Source organism: Sinocyclocheilus anshuiensis, unplaced genomic scaffold (assembly GCF_001515605.1).
Source record: "Sinocyclocheilus anshuiensis isolate Anshui unplaced genomic scaffold, SAMN03320099.WGS_v1.1 scaffold70, whole genome shotgun sequence".
Classification (NCBI taxonomy): Eukaryota; Metazoa; Chordata; class Actinopteri; order Cypriniformes; family Cyprinidae; genus Sinocyclocheilus; species Sinocyclocheilus anshuiensis.
The window spans coordinates 867,791-891,555 of NW_015542377.1; the positions used below are offsets into that span (position 1 = coordinate 867,791).

At 37.4% G+C, this 23,765-nt stretch overlaps 1 protein-coding gene across 2 annotated transcripts in view; it reads right to left on the reverse strand.

Moving 5' to 3' along the window:
• lrrc7 (leucine rich repeat containing 7) overlaps nucleotides 1-23,765 on the reverse strand; it is a 124,728-nt gene that overhangs the window by 63,239 nt on the left and 37,724 nt on the right. Inside the window, exons 1-2 of one of the 2 annotated variants that reach the window (XM_016491362.1) lie at nucleotides 17,846-17,904; nucleotides 16,823-17,434 (exon numbers count right to left, since the gene is read on the reverse strand). The exons of the other annotated variant lie outside the window; for it this stretch is intronic. Coding sequence (XP_016346848.1) covers nucleotides 16,823-16,847 — 25 coding nt within the window. The 5' untranslated portion in view covers nucleotides 16,848-17,434; nucleotides 17,846-17,904. Of the gene's footprint in view, nucleotides 1-16,822; nucleotides 17,435-17,845; nucleotides 17,905-23,765 lie in introns of those variants that run through there. 2 annotated transcript variants of the gene reach the window in all.

Sequence of the window (23,765 nt, forward strand, 5' to 3'; positions counted from 1 at the left end):
AAGCATTGAGTCATTGACATTTCCGTCAACTGTCCCTGGACTCGGTTGAAAAGCTCAAGTCTGAGTAAAAATGCATCCGAGTCCGTGACAAGTCCGAGTCCTTTAAAGATACTGTTTTAGAGATATTGTCTCTTAGTGATAAATCAATGTTTTTACATTTAGTGTTGCAATTATTCTCATCCAAATTATAGGGGTGGTCCACCTCTTCCCCTTAGTATCATCTTTGCAAGAAATTAATGATTATTTTTATGTTTGTCACATATAGTCAAAAAACTATGGATCAAGTCCGAGTGCGAGTCCGAGTACCCCAACTCTATTTAGCACAATCAAATATACAGTACATAAGTATATCTTCCTAGCACTACTTCTGCACAATTAAAGTGCACAAAATTAGTTGTTCCAATTTAGCAGACTTTAAGTATACCACTTCAGTATACTAAATTGCAGGGTTTTTATAAGTACATAAATATATAAATGCATTTGTAGTATATACTTAGCATTAAATAAATGTATTTCAGTATATTTATTTTTCACTAGGGACCATAATGCAAACTCAATAATATTATTGTGTTCACTAATAATTATACTTCTTAAAAGACTGAAGATAAAAGTTAAAACCTCAGTTTACCTATTTAAAACTGCTGTTTTCCCCACTACACTTAATTTAATACTTGTTAAAAAACTATGGATTGCACTTATATAGTCAAGTGAACAAGATTCTAAAACGAATCTAGAATCTAAAATGTATGTCTTAGTACTAATGTTTTTCCCCACTGCTGAAATCCTTTCTCATAACACAAAGGGTCTAAAAAAATGTACACCAATCACAACTGAACATCAGACAGTATTGTAAGTGAAGTACTGGCCAGCAATCAAAGACAGTCTATGTAATTAGGATCCCACGCGTGACACAGTGAGCCATAAGACTACGACCCAAGTAACGGATTAAAGAATGATGCACTGCATGTGAAATCTCCATTTGTAGGGTCTTATACAAGAAAGAGTAATCCCTTCTGACTCTCCGCACTAAACTGACTTAGTACCAACTCATGTGGTCACAGGCCTACACATGGGAAAATGGAAATTTCTTGTTCTTTATTGTGTTGAGGCTGATACAAGAGGTTAATGCCAAAGGAGAACCTCCCATCTTAAGGTAGCAGAAGGATATTAATGCTTCCATGTAAAATACAGCTGAATATACTGTACACAGCCAGAAACACTTTGAAATAGCTTTGTATGAGGAAAAACAGTGAGAAACATAAAATATTATAAGGCATTTTCCACTAATTCTTTTTCAACAGTTGGTCAGTGGAAGGTTCCTTTAGAAAATGTTGAATATCATCTTCAGGAGGTAAAACGAAATATTATACGGTATAAGCTGTTTTAATTTCTATTTGTTTTAAATGAGTTACCAATATTTGTGACATGCCTAAATGCAGTTTAAACTCCTGATTTTCTAGTAATAAAAAAAAAAAATCAATGAATACAAATTATACAAATAATGAAACCCAAATTGTAAACATATTTAAATATTTCTCGTGAATTAAAGAAAAATATTTATAATTTAAAATATTTAATTAATGAAATATAAATTCAACAGATTATGTCTCTCAACTCAAGGCATTGTTGTATGAGTATGTACATATGTGTCAGCAAGAATTCAACTAGCAAACACAGACTGAGATGCTCTTAAGCATAACCCCATCCTGCCACACGAAGACTGTGTACTTCATCTGGAAAGTTTAAATGGTTGAATTAAAAGGTGTTTAAATTAAGTGCAATAAAGTCCACAGGCAGCAGCAGCCCATGCATGGATTTATCACATCATATATTATTTCTTAGGCACATTTAACACTGACCTACTTATTTCTGATTGCTTCAGTGTTAGAGAAGAGAAAAAGTGTGAGGCTACTTCAAGTGGAGCTTCATTTAACAAGCTACACACTCACCTACAGTGAAATAAAATGTTTTTACAATGCTACTGAAGTACAGGCTCATATCAATCGAGCAGTGCATTAGAAATATTTAACTTTAATGAAGATGAAAATACTAAGTAGGAATGGACATTTTTATAGCAAGCTTAATAAAAAGGATCCATGCTTTCTTTCTTTCTTCACCAAAACATTGAATTCATGCAAGCATAATATGTTCTCAAACTACAAACAGAATGCAATATATGTACGTCTTAAGTAATGCCATTCTTACATAAAGATGTTCTCCAAGTGACACACCACATTTAGAGAAACAGTCAGCAACTGCTGAAATTATGAGTCAATGCAAAAGTATTGAGAGCAATGCTGTTTATGATTATTGATTACTAATAAAAAGAAAAGTAATATCACTTATTTCATTTGAAGAGAAGTTGATCTACAGAAGTCATAATGGAATGAACAAAAATAAATAAAAAGAGAGTGTTCACAGCAAATCCACATCTCCTGACAGAAATTGAATAAAAGCCCTCAGGTGCAGCCTAACTTCAGCACAGAGACGGCTTAGCACCGTCCATCCATACTTAAAAACTAACAGAAACTTCTTTTATAAGATCTCAATTGTATAGTGCTCTGTCAAGTCACCAAGAGCTAATGCACTGATCAAAGCAGAGGGAATCAGTCATCTTTATAAAAGTCACATTTGATTATTACAATAAAGTGACAACATCCTGCCAGTCCTAAAAAGGCAAATGTAATAAGTTCACTTTTTTATCTTTATGCACTTAAATATTTTTTGTGTGTGTCTATCAGCAGACTGTTTAGTCTGTACCTAACTTGCCATTTTGATTCCGATGAGGCCCTATGGGCTTTCTTTTCTGCATGAGAGACTGCTGGGCTTCTCTAGTCTCAGAGAATGTTACGCTATATTTTAAATATGTTTTTTAGAACCGCAAAACCAGCACATGCCGATGGTCAAAACCAGCCTAAAGTGCACATAACTAAACTGCTTTATTATGACGTGACTCTTAAAACATTAACACTGATACACAATGTTCTTTCAAATATTTTGTAAATTCAGATAATGTGGGCCTAATGACTGTGGCCTGATTTAACTGATTTCACCTCACTGCTGCTGCTAATGAAAACAGCTAATAAATGACAATATTTAAATGATTATTTACTGATATGTTCATATAAGCTTTGCAATCCAATACAGCTTGAACAGGTATCTGATGGTTTTACATTAATTGTTTCTAAACGCACAACTGTACAAACCAGCTTGCAGCTGCAGGGGTAAAACATTATTTGTTTGTGCTGTTTGCACCTGTGCTTTTCTAATGCAAATGCTCTTCAATTCCTCTTAATCACATCTGGTTGGTCCTAATGTGACAATATGAACTGTAGAAATGTTTTGTCAGATAACCTAAATGGGAACAATTGGAAAAAAAAAACTGTTTATGTGCAATATATAATTTAACTCCTCTATTACCAATTGTGGTTGAAATTAGAATTAGAATTACTTGTAGACTTTTATATTTTTGGTTGCCTGTGATTATCAAGCCAGAGTGGATATGATATTAAAATGTAATATATATTAATAATATATTCATATGTAATATATTATTACAATTCAGAATGTTACATTCATATTACAATAAATGCCCATACAGTATAAACAAATAGAATAACAAAACAATAGAGATGCACCGGTCGACCGGCCAGGGACCGGAATTAGCCGATTTTCTGCTTTATCGGCTCGAACTGGTGACCGGAAGGTCAGTCTGCCGATTCCGAGCCAGTCCGTTTTGACTTCACACCTATGTTCACATCCGCATGTAAACATGTTGTCGGCGTGGAAGTTCTTCACTGTGAGTGACGAAGTCACAATGTTTGCAATCTGTAATACGTGAAGGGCCAAAGTAAACCACAGGGATCGATTAACGCTTGACTGGGACAAGTAGATTTTTTAAAGGGGCAAGTGAGAGAGAATTTTACTTGCCCGACCTGATCAGACAAAAAGCCTGATTAAAACTTCAATAACAAAAATAACTAGGAAAAAAAACCACTGACACTTGGCCACCAAATTTTTTTGTGCGAGAGTGATTGTGATTTTATTGCATTCAGTGTAAATGGCGACTGATAATGTATTTATATACTGATAATGTAATAATGAGACTCATGCAGAAACCAAAACAAATGAGCGGAACAGCACTCATAGAAAGTTAGATGCATACTGCGGTAGAAAAAAAGATTTTTATAATATGTGATATGTAGTGGACAGCAGTTGATAACTGGAAAGCTTCATCTTGATTTGATCAGGTTTTGTGGACAACAAAGGACACCTTTTGTCTTCAGATAAAATAACACTACCTCTTGTGGAACTGCTTTGTCTCCCTTACTCTTATCAAAGTGTGAATGATCGGAAATCCTAAAAGATTCCTATAATCCTAGGCTAAAATCTGTTGCCTTTGATCGCTGGTTTGACATGTTCACCCACAGCCAATTAATGCTGTTGTGATTAATTTTTTCGTCCGATTAAATTCTGGCAGTGTCAGAAGATTTCAGACACTTTCCTGCAGTGTGACTTCTCCTACGACGACCGTCAAACCAAGAACCAATAGGAGCGCTGAACCTGATTACGCAATTAGCGCGACAACTTCAAACCCCTCAGTGAAAATGTTGAAATGAGTCAGGTGGACAGTACAAGAAGAAAAACTTATAGAGTTGATTTATTAAGGGGCAGGATGTTTAAACTCGAATAACAAAATTACCTCAAGTTTGCTCTGTAGAACTGGAAGTCCATAAAGTCCTCTTTTGCCCAGCCATGACTTGCTCCACACACGTCGTTTTTTTTTTTTTCCCTTCGTTTTTTATTATCAAGGCATGTAATTAACAAAACTAATGCTGCATATTGCTTTTGTTTGCTAGCTACCATTATAGCGAGAGAATACGGGTCACGGATTCATGACGTAAAACTCTGGACAAGTCTTCTTGTGTATGTCCGTTTTTGTCGCGTCTTGACTGTTGTACAGTCTGACATGGGGATCATGTTCGTATAGTGTGACAAGCAACAATCGCAAAGGACTATTAAAAATCGCTCAGTGTGAACCCGGCTTTAAGCAATGCAAATAGACCTAATGTCAGAGAGGCCAAACCATGGCCACCTCTGACAACATTGGCCAATCAAAACGCTGGAACTGAAAGCCAACTTGCAAATCCCTCCTTCTCAGGAAAGATTAAAAGGTTCTCTTCAATACAATCTACTGTGTGCTAAGAAAAGGTGGTAAGCCAAGATGTGCTAAGCTGCTGTTGTTGTACTACTGAGAAACAAGGAAATTCTGCAAGGAGTGAATTTGGGGAGTTTTGGAAACTGCCACAGCAACAACGACCACAAACTTAGTGCCCCCCATCTTCTGCAACAACTTCAGAATCGTCTCGTCAGCAATCCTTTTCCTGCATGTTCCAGGTTGCCAGGATCTTCTGCAACAACTTCAGAACCTTCTCTTCAGTTATCCTCCGTTTGCGAGTTACAAACTGCTAGGATCTTCAGAATCGTCTCATCAGAGATCCTTTTCCTGCGTGTTCCAGGTTGTCTGGATCTTCTATACAGACTTCAGAGCCTTCACCTTCAAGGCTCCTCTGTTTGCGTGTTTCCAGACAAAGGACCTTATCGGTGCTCAGGAGTTCATTGTTCACCAGTGCTTCGTGTTCAAGACTGTGAAACGGATCTGACTCCTTTCTCCCACTGCAGCGTGGCCAAGGTCAACAAGTGGAAGACGTCGCCGCCCAGATGCGGAACGCAACTACCACTCTTCCAAACCTTTTTCCAGAGACCATTGGCATTAGAGTGTATTGTCCGTTTATGATGATCAAATATGCATTAGATTCTATGTAGCTGATGTCAGTTAATAACAAATAATCCCTCGATTTATTTGTTGAATCTTAATAAGGTTTACCTTATTAATTCCAGGAAACTACAGTTTATCTTTACATAAGAAAATGTCCATAGTAACAGCCAACTCAGTCACTTTCATCTATCAATCTTTTGCACTTTATCCATTCATTGTACCCATTTAGTAGCTGGTAGTTACTCTTGTCTATCCTTTTGTTAATAAAACCCCTTTTATTTCACTTGTGTCTTCCTTGTGTTGATACTTCAGTAAGAGGCTCTACAAGTTAACAATTCTCTAAAATCCTTCAGATTGGTCAGACTACAACTTATTATGTATTATTTATTCAACAATCTTCAATGATTGTTCTTAACTGTCAAGGTGAAATTCCTGGCTGGTGCCCCGTAAAATAGTGTGACCAAAACTAAATATTAATATTTAAGCCCAAGCCATTACACTGGTGGTGCTACTTAGACTTGAAATCACTACATTTAGTGGTACCCCGTGTGAAGCTACCTAACATCTGAAAATCACTACAGATATAGGTAAGCAACATTACACAACCAAGATGGTCTCGACGTTGCGTACAGCTATGCTGACACATTGGGGAAACGCCTTTCTCCTTAGAATACTGAAGCCTGATTTGCTTAACGCCAATGCCTTACAATTAGAGGTCGACCGATATGGGTTTTTCACTGGCCGATGCCGATATTTAGAAATCAGGGCAGCCGATGGCTGACATATGATGCCGATTTTTTGGCCGATTTTCTTTTTTTGTTTTTTTCTTCATCTCATAAAAGTGAGTTTGAGTAAATTATTATTGCAGGGTACAAGATAGTAATAGTAGTAGTAGCCTAATTCAGAGTAATAATACATGGCTCAAAACTTAAGCACCTTCTCAAAACAGTTCTGAAGAATGCTTTTTGTTTATGTTTGCTGACAGACCCCAGTGTTTCCCAGACATGCAAACGCAAATTCATTCTCCGCCAGCAGGAGGCGCTGTTGGAGCGGGAAATATAGCGTTTCCCTGGTAACGGCTGTAATCAAATAAGCACTGCGCTCACAAACACTACTTTATCAGGCATTACAGGAAAGACGAAATGAAAATGACACCTAAGCTTTCCTGAAGACGGTCGGTTCTTTTCAAAGATACATTCATATAAAAACACTTTTTATTTAGCATTTAATTTTGAAACGTGCAGTGATCAGTTTATTCAACGAAGTAATAACTCAATGTATGGGAAACAATGGACACTGCTATAAGTCAAATGGCCAAGTGATAACAAAAATAAGAGTTCACACATATTACACAGCCTGCTGCTCATAACTGCTTAAGAGTGCACTGGCCACGAGCGATGACATAGTGGATGCTATTGTCGGACCTACACACACATTTCCCGAGGAAAGTTAACGTGCACGTTATAATCAGCCCAGAAGTTTCGTCTGAATTGCACGTGTTTCTACTTTCACATGCAAATGACTTGTTGCAATTATGAAAATGATATCTTTCCGGCATCAATTCTAGTAGGGTAAAACGTAATTCCGCTTTTGAAATGGTCTGTTTTGCCATGCCATTAGCTGAAGCTGTGTCTCACGTTGTTACACAGCCTCAGAGGGAGCCAACAGTGCTTAGCTGCCCGCAGATGCGCCTGCCTATAAATCAGCCTAATTTGCAGCACAATCGGCCGATTAATTAAAAAATGCCAAAAATCGGCCGATTAATCGGTCGACCTCTACTTACAATGGCCAATGGCGCTCAAGCACATGAAAATATAACTCAGCGTACAGCAGCATTTTCCTCAGAATCGTTCTCCTTCACCTGGATTATTTGGAAGCATCTCCTTCGTCGTCGAGTCTTTGAAAGAAGTAGATTACATTTCAATCCTCTTCAGCATTCCGGTGAAGTTGTGACATGTCCTTCAAACTTTGTTCTTCCTGCTCGGGACCTCTAGAGCTCCCAGATGATCACGACAGGTCCGTTTTCTGCCCGGGCCATGCCTACGCAGAGGCCACCATAGGATTATCCTGAACCCCAGTACCCCCCACTCGGCCAGGCAACATCAGCCCTCCACTCAATGGCTGTCCTCCAAGTCTTCCAGGCGAAGATACTTAAATGCCTAGACAAGCAGGGCCCGGATCCCAAAGATTTTAGGGAGCAGCCTGGCACGCGGGTTCGATGTGCATATTAGTAAGGCGCAGATGTTTAGAGACCCTGGCCCCTTGGATGGATCTAGCTCTCTATGCACAAGGTATTCCACTTGGTTAGATATGCGAGAGGAAAATTATCATGACAGAAACTTCATGCAGAGGCTGGGGAGCCCTTTGCGATGGTCATGCAGCATCCAGCATTTGTACAGCCACGGAGAAAAAATGGCACATAAACTGCCTGGAGCTCAAGGCAGTTCACCTGACACTCGAGAGTTTTTATGCTCAAGTTCATCACACTATATAATAGCCAGAGAGGCATCCGCTCTCGCGCTCTTCTCTCGCTCACGGCGAACCTTTTGGTGTGGGTGGAACAACATCTCTTGTCGATTTGCACAGTTCATGTCCCCGGCCACCTTCACTGTGGGGCGGATGTGTTAAATTTCTCCGCGGCATGAAGTTGCTCAACCGTCCCCGACTGACCACAATCCCCACTTGGGAGTTGACTCTGGTCCTAAACGCCCTGACACGCCGCCCTCTCTCAAAACAGCAAGCTACAGCCCCCCTAAAAATGGCCTAGCGACGCCCATGCTGTATAGTCATTCTTAAGTCAAGGAAGGGCTATGTGCCTAAGTGCTTTCATCCAGTGATAACCCTCTCAGCCTTCACCCAGAGCAAGCCTGTGAAAGCCTGGGCTTTCAGCAAGAGGTATATCTATTGGGGAAATCTGTTCGGCCAAATTTTATAATTTTGACATTTCTTCGCTAGCTTCTCTGGTCTTTTCAGTTCAGGAAAGCTAGACAAGGTAAGATTTCTTATTGTTAAGACTGCTATTACTCCTGCCGTTGTGCTTTGGATTCTATGGCAGGAATAGGAGGCCCCGCCCCCTCGCTCATGGTGCGGATTTCCACTAGGTCCGATAGACTCTTATGTCAGAGCGTGACTGCGCCGGCGCCGCCTGCACATTCAGCTATATAGTTCTCACCATGGTCATGGTTGCCGAGCCTTGTATGTTTATTCTCTGAAGCACCGAGTCGGTCGATTGCTGCATTATGGCTTCAGCAGCTCTATAGCCCCTGAACTTATGTTTGCTTCATTGCCAGGACATACTAACAGAATGTGCTGTTTTTATATATGTTTGCTTCCCTATAGGACTTGCAAATGGCGTTAAGCAAATCAGGCTTCAGTATTCTAACGAGAAAGATGTTTCCCCAATGCGTCAGCATAGCTGTCTACAACGTCTCGTTCCAGGCCCGGACTGGTCATCGGGAGCACCGGGAGAATTCCCGGTGGCCTGGTGGCTGATTTGGCCGGCTGTCCTGTTTTTTTATTTTATTTTATATTATTTTTTTTAGTTAGGCCTATTATTATTATTATTAATATTTTATATCTATGCCTTCTCAATGTACCAAAGCGATCATTTCCGATTTTTTCATTCAATAATAAATCATAAATCGGTTAGACTTGACTGTCAGCGCTGCACTATACGAATCAGCTCACGTGTGTTCCGCGCTTCCGTCAAACGGTTCCGAACAGAAGCGATGCGCGCGACTCGATGAAGGAGTCAAGTGCAGTGCAGGTCAGTTTCATCTGTAAATACTCTAGTTTTGTCTTTATTAACCTAGTTGAGTATTAAACTGCTAGTAGGCTATCTGTTAGGCTATCAGTAGCACCCCATTATTATCATCATTGAGAATACTGTGCTAAAGGACATCAATATCGATTGTAAAGATACATTAAAAAATTTAGCAGAGACAGATATTCACATGGATTTATTGTACAGGGAGGGAGGGAGCTAGAGCAGACAGCAACACAAAAATAATACGAGTAACAGTCTCACAGCCTAATAATTCAATAGTGTATTAGACTTTTACAACAAATATTTTGACATTTAGGCACTTTAGAAATTGTGTTTTAATGCACTACCAGTCAAAAGTTTTGATCAGTAAGATTTTTAATGTTTTTTAAAGAAGTCTCTTCTGCTCACCAAGCCTGCATTTATTTGATCCAAAATACAGCAAAAACTTCAGCTTTGATTACAGGAATAAATTACATTTTAGCAGCTATAGTCCAATCGAAAGCAGTTATTTTAAATACTAAAAATATTTCACAATATTACTGCTCTTGCTGTACTTTGTATCAAATAAATTCAGGCTTGGTGAGCAGAAGAGACCTCTTTAAAAAAAACATTAAAAATCTTTCTGTTCAAAAACTTTTGACTGGTAGTGTATATTTGTATGAAATATGGGTTTATTAAATCTAGGGTATTTAAGTCATTTTAAGATAAATAACATTCTTTGCTAACAAATTGAAATGAGGTCAATTTTTTCAACAAGGTGGACATAGTTCTGTTCATAACAGTAGACCTGCTGGTGAAGAAGTGACAGGTACAAGAAAAAAAGGGAGAGACAGAGATGTTGGGGAAAATGAAGAAAAGGGAAAGGGAAGTTAAGGTGCAGTGCAAGAGAGAACTTTAATTATTTTCCACGGCCTTAGACTAAGGATTTAGACCTTTTTTATGTGATGGCCATACAAACAATAGGGTTGTCCGGTTTCAGAAATTGTTGTGGATGAATAGGCTACATACTGGAAATAAGGGGCCAAAATTGCACCTTTTGGGGTACAACAGCTTGTCACTGGAACAGTACCCTTAAAAGGACATATTTGTTCCTTTTTTACGCCTAATAGGCAGGCCTACAAATTAGTACCTTAAGGGTATGAATTGCTACTCTTAAGGTACTAATATGTACGGTGTAGGCCTACTGCTACGGTGTCAAGCTGTTGTACCCCAAAAGGTACAATTTTGGTCCCTTTTTTTCTGTGTGGCCTGGATGAGTGTGAGATTTCCCGGCCTGAAATTACGTCCCAGTGTGAGATTTCCCGGCCTGAAATTGCGTCCCAGTCCGGCCCTGTCTCGTTCCCTTCTCAGGGAACCGAAGTTATGTTCAGTAACCGGAGGTGTTTTTGCTCAATTTAGCAAAATAATTTCGAAATTCAAAATTTCGAAAATAGTTCTAATCAAAGCCACAGCAGAACTTTTTGGTGTCTCCCAGCAACACACAGCGGTGTTTCGTTACTGAATGAATCCACGTTTTTGAACGAATCGAGTGAGTCAATGATTCAGTAACCCATTCATTAAGACAGTCACTTGCCTCGTTTCTGAATGAATCAGCTATTTGAATTAATTGGTTGAATGAATGACTAAATGACTCATTCATTAAAAGAGTAATTTGCCGCCACCTACTGGTGGTTTGGTTTCATATTTATATGTAGCATTGCATTTTCCCAACATTTCTTATTTGTATGTTCAAAAAATTATTTAAAACATTAGTCTTATAAAATGATTTATGCATTTTTGCAATTTTGCAGTGCAAATGCATTTATGGCACCTCAGCTTCATCAAACAGTCTGTGTAAATAAATCTAATGCCACTTCAGATGCAGCTTCTGTGTTTCCATGGAGTGTGTTGATACTGATTTCATTTGAATGGTAACACCTCTATAGTTTCTTATTATTCTAACTGAATTAATTCAAGCAATGTAAGAATTTGATGTCAAAGATGACACATTTTTAATAAGTTTTATAATTTAAACATAGTGGGAAATGAGATCTGTTTTGTTTGTATATGCTGTCAATTATAGTTCTTAGAAAGAAAATCAGAATCAGCAAAAATCGTTATCGGCAGGTCACACTTACAAAAAAATTGGAAATCGGAATCGGCCAAGAAAATTGCAATCAGTGCATCTCTACAAAATACATCCAGTTACATTGAAAAAAACAACAACTTTAATACACCAAACACAGTCTTGACTGCAAAGCTCTAAACCTCAGCAGACTAGTATAATTAATATGTGAGGGGAAAAAAGTGTTGCGTCATGTCCTTAGACATACTGCTAATGGAGTGAACTGTGTTTCTTTCTTGTCACTCACTGCCTACAGGCCTGTGAATGGCTTCTGACAATGTTGCATTAAACCTCAAACAAAACATTAAAGATTGAAAGAACTGATGCTATGTAGGCAAATATAAAGCCCATTTAGCTAATTAAGTCTATTACCATAAAGATTTACTATTACAGAAATCATAAAGGGGTGACAGGGTCAATTTGAGGAATATAATAAAAGGAAATTACAATTTGGGTTTTCTAAGGACATCTAGCTCCTGAGTACAAGGAAACTACATAAAAAAAAATGGAACTGCATGGACTGGACTTATCTTATAAAGCCACTTCTATGATTGATGTAATGGTAGCCTAAGGCTGTGAAAATAGTCGTCATTGTAAGAAACCTTCAGAAAGCAGAACAGGACACAACTGTGTGCAGACCAATGTACTGTAATGCACCTTAAGAGTAAATGGAAGCAGTGGGCTACAGACCATTGGACAAAACTCTGAGCAACATGAAGAAAAGCATTATTCTTACTTGTGTTGCACTAGCATACAAAGAGCAAAACATCTAAGGATAGTAACATTGCAAAACATTTTTCATCTTGCATTCTTTCAAAATCAGACATCACACATCAGTATCATGACATATTCCCGAAATACAGAGATAATCATGCAGCTTCAGGCAAGCTATTCAACACATAAACAAAAGAAAAATTATAAAAAAAATAATTATAATTATTATTATTAGTTTTAGGGGCAGGTTATACACACTGCAAGCCATGGTTATCATATTTAACTTAAATAAGACAAAAAAATATTTTTTTTTATATAAATTAAATGTTAACTAAAATTATTCTAAAAATGATTTCAGCTAGTTACCAAGGCAACATTTCTCATTTTCATTTAGTTTAGCTTGATGTACAAATTAAAACTAATAAAAACCTATACAGACATTCCAGTGGGCAACTGATGTTGAAAAGATATAAAATTGACAACAAACACTGACGTCACGCAAAAAACAGGTCAAATATGCAAATCAAACTGATATCAAAAACTTGACATGACATTGATTTGATTCAAAATGAACGTCAAACATACTGGCCTACACATAGGCCTACATTAAACCAATTTCAGTGTGGGAAGTTCCTATTTTCACCCAATTACCACTGGATGAAAATGCTGTCCAAACTGAATTTAAAATGATGTTACAGCATCTTGATCAAGACTTGACTAATATTTGACATATTCTATATGATATGTCATATAGGGATATTTAACAATAAATAAATAATACTTTTTAATACAATAATTAAAAAGTATAATAGTGTCTTAAAGATACTAAAAGTAAAATTTACATTTTAAGAAAATCATGTTTGTTTAGTTTAGTTAATACTTTCATTAACAATCTTTTTTTTTTTTTCCTTTTTTTTTTTAAAGGTCATTTTGGCTGAACATTGGGTCAGGCAACCAACACACTTGATTGTCCCCAAATAAATTGTAATGCACATAAAACTGCACCTTTATAAAATATTTGCAAGAGAGAAATGGATTGAATTTAACATGGCCCAAGTGAACCACCAACAATACTCAAAAGACAGTGGTTGGCACTTGGCAGCAGGACAGTCCGTATCAGTGCTCTTGGCGACAGCCTCCGTTCCCCCCTGCTCTCTCCAAGCTCCTGGAACAGATCCAGCAAGCCTTCCAACTCCCTCCCCTGCTAGCAAAGGGCTATTTATCTCCTGACAGCCACAAGGCCCATCATACAAACATCTCTCCACCGGCCATGCCACTCAGCTTTTGTTCAGCCGTCATGTCTGCTATGGTCCTATTTCTCTGGCAGAATGAGGCACTGCGACCCCTAATCTGCTTACACCTGTCCAGCACCTTATCTGCGGCATACAGAAGTGCAGGATGATGGACATAACATTATTGCCAAGGTTAACTAATAAAATAACTCTTAACAATGAGTGTTTTGTGACATATTCCCACTAAAAATGTAAAAAAGTTGCAAATAGCACAGTGTGCATTAAGTAGGGTGAGCATACGTGCCATTTTCCCAGGACGCGTCCTGGCCAGGATTTGTTTTGGCTTTGTTTTCCTGTTTTCATGCTTGCTGAAGAACAACTTCTGCATGTCCCCATAAGCTACCATGCTTTGATCAAGCATACATAATTCAATTATTCAAGCACAGGGGCTTGTGAGTATTCCCCCCAGCCTCAATTTTGTACTTGATCATTCTGAGTTAACACTTAAAATTCTAATTTCATGGATTTTGAAAAAAAAATTGAGATCATCCAAAATGTGACTTTGACATGTCAAATAATGTTACTACTTGACTGTTTTTTAATGACAACACAGTTTATGATTGGCACAATCTTTACAACAACTAACAGAATGTTTGAAATCGTGTTCTTTTTTTGCAAAGTCCTGTCACAATAGCAACAATTGAGATCTATTCACATAAGACATACCATAGGAGGTACAAAGCCGAATTCAGACACATAAACCCAGCTGCAGCACAAGCTGATCCTATTCTGCTGACTATTTGTCTTTAGAAGATAGCTGCACTGAAGGCATCTTGCTTGAAAATCTTAGAAATCATCTTTTATCTTTTATTATATATATATATATATATATATATATATATATATATACAGTCAGGACGCGTCCTGGGAAAATGGCACGTATGGTCACCCTACATTAAGAACGATTACTTTAAAACTTCTGGAGCTTTGCGAAAGACATTTTGTTCTTCCAGTATTCTCAGTAACATTAGACCCTCTAAGATATTCACAGAAAGTCTCAACCATTAACATAATTGGAGTGTAAATTGTGGCAATAAGGGAAATTACATGCAGGATGGCATACGAGAATAAATAGGTGGTTTTAGTCAGCTGGTTTAACTTTTAGTTCCTGGTTTAGCTAAATTAAGATACAGATTAACTGGATGGGTTAAAGGGGAGGTCTAATACTATTTCATGCATTCTGACTTATTTACACTGTTAAAGAGTTGCATTCTCATGCTGAACATGGCCAAAGTTTCAAAAAAGAGTTGGACGTTTGACGGAGTATTTCTGTGCCAAATACACTCCTTCAGGGTTCGTATAATTTTCGGAAAGTTTTTTTTAGAGAATGGCCCTGTATGACGTCATAAAGGGTGGCATTCCTTGTCTGGGCACTTCTCCCGGAAGATCGCGCGCACATGTAAACCAGAGCGAAAGCAAGAGTACACCCATCAACGTGCTTCATTCGGGTTACGGAAGTCATCGGCAGTGCTGCACAGGACTTGCCCGAGAAGGACTTTACATTTTGTTTTTGACCACAAAATCAACAGTCACCTAAAGAAATGTGTTTTTGGTTGTGAAGGAAAGATAACCTTGTTCAGCTTCCCAAAGAACCCAGCGGTAAGGGAACAGTGGATGCAGTTTGTTTCTCCAGGGAAGCAAAGTTGTGCAAGTGTGTTTGTTTGTTCCCGGGATTTCTGTGACGAATGATTTATAATTAGATTAAATTTAAGTCAATAACGTTTTTGTTCCTGTTTTATTTTTGTTGATGTCACAACTTGCAGACAATCACTACGCAAAAGCTTCGCGTGCGCGTGACTCTTTAGCTCCGCCCACGGCACGCCTCCAGGAGCTCGACTGTTTTCAGAGAGAAGCGGTACAGCTGTATCTGTCTTTTATAAATCTGATAAAACTAAAGACTCTTCGGAGATGTGAAGGATGCAATACTACTCTATAGGTAATCGAGATTAACATGAGATTGGCAGAAACTGTGTGAGTTATATCCCCTTTAATGAGGTCACAGTATGATGATTTAATGCAGTGATCATATGAAGAAGAGTAATGCAATTTTGGGATGTGACATCACATTTTTTGTACAGTATCAGAAGGTACAATATAGAATATTATGGAAGAATGTCATATCCACACGTTTTCACAGCACTTTTCTGTATTATGCTGAATAAAGAAATATAAAGACGGTGAGAAATCCCTTGACTACATGTCAAGCTGTAAATCATTTGACTAAATACCAGACTACTGAGTCATGATGAGATGCTACTAGGTATCATATTTACAAAACTAACTTAACCTGTACAAGTAAAGCTGCAGTGAATCTGTAGAACATTTTAGAGGGGTTATACTGTAAGGGCAGTCAGGCAAAACAGTTTAAAAAGCAAAGTAAGAGGCAGTTTTGAATTTATTGTCTCTCAAAACACTAAATACCAACTGACACCACCGCAGCACTTAAACACCTGTTTGTCACTATGCACTGCAACACCGTTCTAAGGTCACTGCGTACAATGACAAAAGACTGAATTTGACAATATCTGCAAAATTCAAATGTTAACTAGTTTATGATATAAGATTTAATTTTTTTTTTAACATTTTGCATGTGAGAATCCCTGAAAAGGGGGTAAAACGTCACTAAAATGACTGATAGTTTGGAAGTGGTGGAAGATGCAGAATGCCTGAATGCAACAAATTGCATTTTTCATAAGTGGGGAAAATAGATTTGTTATACAATTTATGAAATATAAAATGAAACGCTTATTTTGAATTTGTTCTCAAAAGTACAGTATTTCAGCCCCTCCTGGACCCTGGGGCCTCATCACCTTTTTTAAATAAATAAATTGTATATCTTTTTAATTTGACATATTTTTATTTATTTTAAAAGGGTGTTTGAGGGACGTTTACCCCATAATAATCAAAACAGCTTTCTATTAATTTATTTAAAACTAATTGTGTTGCTCTATTAATATTCAATAAAAATATTTATTTATTTTTAAATTAATTAATTAATTAATTTTTTCAATCTATGTTCACTTTGTAAGCAGCAACCAACACATTTATACGGGGGCCTTTAGATTGTTGTACCCTAAGTGCTTGATCTCATGCATCTGAATATACTAGCTACCAGTTACACCACCATTTCAATATTAGCAATAAAACGACTTGGTATGGTTACTTACACTGAAGCGTTGAGTAATTGTCCATTAGACTATTTCTACAGATTGTTTGGTACTCCAGCAGTAATCCCAGGACTGATCTGGTGCCGAGACACGAGTCACATCACACGACGGTTCGGTCTGTCCTCCGCTCCAGCGTTTCCCTTGCATCAATGCAGCACTGAACGGTCATAATGCGCTGTGCACTGACAAACTGCTCTACTGATGTCTTACTGAGATGACGCAAAAGAAGAATTATGTTCCAAAGCATTTAGGAATATGTGTGTTGAGCCATGTCCTCCCATTAATGTGGAGGAATGGAAATTCAAGTTCACTGCCAACGATTAAATCGTATCTGCTTCTCTCGTTACGCATATTCAGTGAAGCTCATAGACGGCTCTGTCATGACAAGTGACATGTCGTGACGGGATAGAGTCTGTAGCTACGGCCCGCGCGTTTCTTCTTGTATTCTATCCATCTTGTCCCTTATTTCTGTTTGATGGATCAAAATCCGGCGCAGTAAAACAGCGGATCCAGTCCCTCAGGCTCCCACGAGCGCAGCGCGAGACTCTGTCCCCGGTACCGGAGAGGAGGATCATCAGTGGGGGTGATCGAAAGAGAGGAGAGAGGAGTGGTCTGAAAGAGAGAGAGAACGTGCGGAGGAGAGAGAGAAGCAGAGAAAGAGAGGAAACCCGGTTTGACGTGACTCTGGCAGGTAAACGACACTATTCCGCCCATCTGCTCATTGTGTTTATTTATTTATTTTTAAGATGGAGGAATGTGTCCTCCATTGCAAAACTTTACCATGATAACTATATAAACCAAAATATATAGGCCTAACAAATTAATACACCATTAAAACTCTTGTAATTTGTTATCAGCCACAAAACTTTGTAGTCGCCATTCTTAGATGATAATGACCATGTTTAGCATGTGTAGGCTACTGTCATTTTTAAATTAAATTGTAAGTAATGCTAGTGGTTCTGGACTTCAGCAAGACTTCGGATACAACCTCTCCACTTCGGTGGCTCACCATTATATTTTTACCTTACAAGCAGAAGGAAAGCAACCTGTATCACGCTCATGATGCTCTCAGCTTCGTTCAGCGATGAAAAGCTTAACATGCTCACTTGCGTCGTTTTTGGTCAAGCGGCAGTTTGGTCTGTTTATTTTCGTCTGTCTTCCCATTAGCCTACTTTTAGGACATTTGTCTGTGTAATCCGTTGTTGGCAGATGAAAAATCACGAACATTTTTGCATCCTTCCAAGAAAATTGCTCCATGTTCAAGTCGCTTTCAGCTTCCAGCTTCCCATATCGCCTGTATGATGTGAACGTGCATAATACTGACATGCAAAAACTGCCTCAAAAGCCTTGTGATTGGCTAAGAAAAGAATATGACTGGCCACTTTTATTTCACTTTTTATTTTACTCATGATTGGCATGATATCACAGTGGTTATTTCTGAGATAACTTTCAAGGATCATTTTCTACATATTTTTCTATATATTATTCCATATAAACACTATCTCTAAGAGAGAAGTATCTCTTTGATATCTCTCAACAAATCGAAAAATATGCTTCACTGTTCAAATACCAGACAAATATCAACCAAAAATAAAAGAAAGTGTAGCTTCTAAATAAAAAGAAAATGTAGCTTCTAAACTAAGCATCAGTCTTGAATATGCTTTAGGCATCCACTATGCAAATGCAGCGCCTAACATACACCTTTCTAACGCTCAGATGTAAATACTTTATATATCTGTAAGCCAAGCAGGCTTAAGTAGTACAATGCTGACAACCTCAACACTGGGCTAATTAGCATTTTTTTTTTGTTTTGTTTTTTTGTTTGTTTCATAAAAATCCCCACAGGGATACTCAAGTAGTGACTACTTCATTAAAGATCTGCACAGCTCATCTCTATCTTCTGGGGCCCTTTAGTGCTTAGATCAGGATCTTGGCATAGCACCTCAGCGAGAAGCTTTATGTGTTTTAAATACGCTGCTAGCAGAGTCTTCTCCGTTTCATAAGGCTGTCAAATCAGCTAACTGAAGTGAACACTCTGAAGTGACAGTGAAATGTACCTGCTACACACCCAGAGATTTGTCTCTTTATTCTTTCACCTTATTTTACCTAACAGACATTCTTTTGAATGCAGTAGAACAGAACATATCAATAAAATGACACTAAATATGCCAGTTTAGTCAAACGCAAGAGAAACCATGAAAAAAAAGGGGGGAAGAATATTAATGTATCAGTTTATCCACCAGGAACAGGGATATTAATGATCTTTTTACATCCTTTCATATTATTTCATTTATATTACTGTGGAATCAAGGCTCCTAAAGTTACAATACAGCTAACCTCCATGGCCGGAAAAATGGTATAATGGTTGTAAAATTGAACAAGAAAGTGATTTTAGCGAGTAATAAACTGATCAAACCATTCAAAATAAGCAAACCATTCCTTATATGAGGAATTCTTTATATGAAACACTAAATATCTTAGCGATATTGATGAGATAATAATAATATAGAACTAGCAAAGCAGTGCTGTACACTTTCATCAAAAGTATTTGTTATCCTGCTCAGCATACATATCCAAAAATTGGCAGTGATCCTCAATTATGAGCAAGCAGATTATTGTTGGAGAAAAAGAAAGTGACGTTTTTTCAGAGGAGCAATTAAAAGAATTCAGACCCATGATAATATATCGATTCTAAGGGAGCTGATCATAATTAGGCTAATCCAAGTGACTATTACCACTACACGGTACAATTTCCATTCAAACACTCCTGCTCTTCACATAATAAAGTATTTAGTGATTATTAAGATGATTAATAAGTTAAATAGATTGGGTCATACAGGGAGAAGATACACATATTTTTGTAATTTCTGTTGGGGAAACAAGTAAATAATCCACACTATACATTCAATGTACTGTAGTAAACAAAAGGTTGTTCTGTGTTCTCAGGACAATGGTGTCACTGAGTATAATTATTTGTTATACTTTTCTGCTTTATTATTGTTTCAAATTCTATTGAAAAGCCTATAATAGGCTGTTTAATGGTATATTGTGTGATAGTTTTTCCCTATGTAGTGTGACAAAATGCCCTGTTATTGGGGTTGACGTGTGTAAAAGGTCTAATTCTATATTTCATTCTGGGAAATATAGGTAAAATGTTTAATTCAGGATACTTTTATGGTGCATTTTCCCCTTTTTGGAGCTTTAGACACTGTTAAGATCTCACTTCACAGAAGAAACAAAAGTTATGTTGAAATGACATGGAAAAAATGATGACATTTTTGTGTGAAAGTACAGAAAAGTTTAATGGGGTGGTTGATTGCGATTTCACTTTTTTAATGTTAGTTAGTGTGTAATGTTGCTGTTTGATCATAAACAATATCTGCAAAGTATTCTGGCAGTTTAATGCCTAAAGCGTCATTGTTTACAATACAACCCGAGCACATGCCGCTATGTGGAGGGGCGGGACGTTTAGACTCACGCTAGAGGCGGTTTAGCCAATCACAACACACTGGGCTAGCTAACCAATCAGAAAACGAAGCATTAACACATGTTAGACTGCACCCCATAAACACAATCAAGCCTAGAAAAAACCCAGTCAACCACCCCTTTAAAGCCAACAGAAATCAGGGTCAAAAGGGAGTTTCTTAGGCCTTACATAAAGCTTTAACCCTTAAATGCATACCTCGGGTCTTTAGCGACCCAGGACGTAATTCACTACCCTTTCCCTCCTTCATTTTTTAAAGTTATACATCAACATTCTTAGTATTCCTCAAGTTATTCATTATAAACAATATAACAAGAAAAAAAATATAAAAGAATGTCAGTTTTCTGTTGAATTTTTTGTAAAAAGTGTATAGGGTCGCTAGCGACCCGAGGTATGTAATAGTGTAAGTATATTTTTCCTGCACAACAATAATTAAATATCTGATGACTCAGTAAATGCAATTCACCTTTATTCCTCAAGGTGGCACTTTTTGCTAGACAACGATGACGTGATGTTTCACTCATAATTACGGCAGGCATAAAACAAAAGAATACCATCAGCAAAAACTGAACTGGCTTGAATGGCTTTACTGCAGAGCAATTACTGTACGCAATGAAATATAACTGTCACTGTCATTTGATGGTGGATGTGGTGAATAAGCTGCCAGTGATCAAAATATTGAATTTGAAGTCCCTGAAAATGATAATTTTGAGAATATGGTTGAGATCGCGAATATGAGGCAGATGCTGAATGTACTGGGCAAGTGCGCTTTGACGATGACAGTCAGGGACAGTGATGGTAAAATCATCTGCTCAAATTGAACCCTTCTAAGCTTCAAAAGGTAACCAAATATGCTTTATTTTATTCTTTTGTAATTGTTATTAAAATATCAAGAGAGTTTTATGCTATTGCAACAGTAATAATGATTGGTGAAACATCAATGCATTTAAAGGTTAACTTTCTACCCAAACCATAATAACTTCTACTAATCACTCTTTTTTTCGTTATTCAGGGTAAAAACCTACACATGTGGGTGAAAATGTTTAGCATGTGCCTAAACAGTAACATCCACAAGAGTGAAAGGTGTGACAGAGATGCACACAAACACATATCAATCAGTTGCACTGTGTGTTAGATGACTTATTTCCTCAATAAAAACATGAGCACACACATTAAAGGGTCATAACCTTAAACCACAGTCATTCAACAGCAAAACATGAGCGTTTTTGTTATTGATGATGACCACTGAGTATTGCTCATGGACTTTCCTCTCTCCCTGCACACATACTGTATCTTTTACAGCACTTTCTGGACCCGCAGGTGTGTCTGGACACGACTTCCCTCTGAAAATACTTTGTTTCAAAAATAAAGGCCCCCCGAGGCTCTTTACTGCTATTCCAAAATGGCTGTCTTCATTCCCCACCATTTCCTTCCGAAAATATCACATAAAACAGATTGTTTGTAAAGAGACATTACAGTCATAACAACTCAATTTCACAACTCATAATAAAGAGGAAAAATCAGAAGGTAGGAAAAATGCACTCAGCACCCAGTGTGAAACTAAAATGATCTTTTATTTTCCAAAATGTTTCAGCTCAGTCAAAAACACTTGGGAAGAATTACTCCGTGCTTTCTGTCTTGAATAAAGCTTATTCCTCAGCCTGATTTCACTGATGTCAAACGCCATTGGTCCTTGTGTGTCACATGGTTGTGACTGTTTGCTCTTGCAATATTCCTACAATAGGAACAGTGGTGTCATTTTCACTTAAACGGATGTGCTGTCTTTGTGCCAAAGGTGCATTGTTGTTTATCTGCCCTAGGAATACCACTTTATTTTATTTTGCTAATAACTTCAAAAGGAAAATCTTCTTTTGTTAATTTTTTTCTGATTAAAAGCAATATTTTCTATTCACAAAATCAGGCCTGACAGAATTCCTTATTTGTGTGGCAGACCTGTGCATATCTAATGATGAAAGGTACGTCTACGTACCCTAAAATATATATTTTTGCCAACACCTGAGAATACATTGTGATGACGTGCCAATTTATCCTTTATGCAGGTGTAAATGTGCAGACTCAGAGAGTTTCCGAAATACACTCACTATCTAATGTTCCATTACACAGGCTTGACAACAGAATGCCGTCATATCAATGGCCAAGCAGGAGATGCTATACATCTTATTTAATGAAATATGATGCAAATTTGAAAAGAAAGATAATATCTATAGCTTCTGAAGCACAATTCTCCACATCATCTGAAGCGGGAATCTCAACCCTGCAACACTATTTGTGCTTAGCTTCCCTGTGGGCTCTCTGTTGCCATAGCAACCTCCTTCTCTCCATTCTTTCTGGGTGAGAGCTGAGGAGATGGATAAAGTGCCTGAAGAGGAAGTGTAGGACAACAGCATTATAGGAACTAGGTCCAGATCCTTCAATGAGAGCAAAACAATGACAAAAAGGATGGCAACTTTTGTCAGTGTAGCGTCTGGACCAATCAAAAACACAATTTTTCATGTGATTTAACATATCAGTTATTCATTAGATTAACAAATCGTCACAGTCCCCTCACCCAATAAACTGGGTGCCAGGATGTCTGCAACGACACCAGGCCCCCCTGGTCCCCATGGCAACAATTATTCATATTTCCCCATGAGCTGATTCGCTACATCAGCTAAGCACATTTTCCACAAAGACAAAGGCACTGACCAAAAATGGTTGAATTACAGTAGATATTCGGTTCAACATATATGTATATACCATTTATTTGACAATGATATATACATAAAATAGTAATACTGTGAAATATTATTGCAATTTAAGATAACTGTTTTTATTGTGATTTATACTTGTAATGGCAAATTTTCAGCAGCCGTTACTCCAGCCTTCAGTGTCACACAATCCTTTTAGAAATCATTCTAATATGCTGATTTGGTGCTTAAGAAACGTCTCCTATTATTAGCAATGTTTAAAACATTGCTGTGCATTGATGTTGAAACTGTGATATACTACCATTCAAAAGTTTGGAGTAAGATTTTTAAAAAATGCGTTAAACTGATCAATTGAGACAGATGCACAGACATATATGTATCGCGGTTTCCACAAAAATATGAAACTGGATGCTTCAACTGTTTTCAACACTGATAATAATAAGAAATGTCTCTTGAGCACCAAATCAGCATTTCTGAAGGATCATGTGAGAATGAAGACTGGAGCTTTGCCATCACAGGAATAAATTACATTTTAAAATATATTTAAATGGAAAACAATTATTTTAAATTGTAATAATATTTCACAATATTACTGTTTTACTGTATTTTTGATCAAATAAATGCAGCCTTGGTGAGCATAAAATACTTTCAAAATCATAAAAAATCTGAATTATTTTAAACTTTTGACTCTCAGTATCTATATATCTATCTATCTATATATATATATATATATATATATATATATATATAT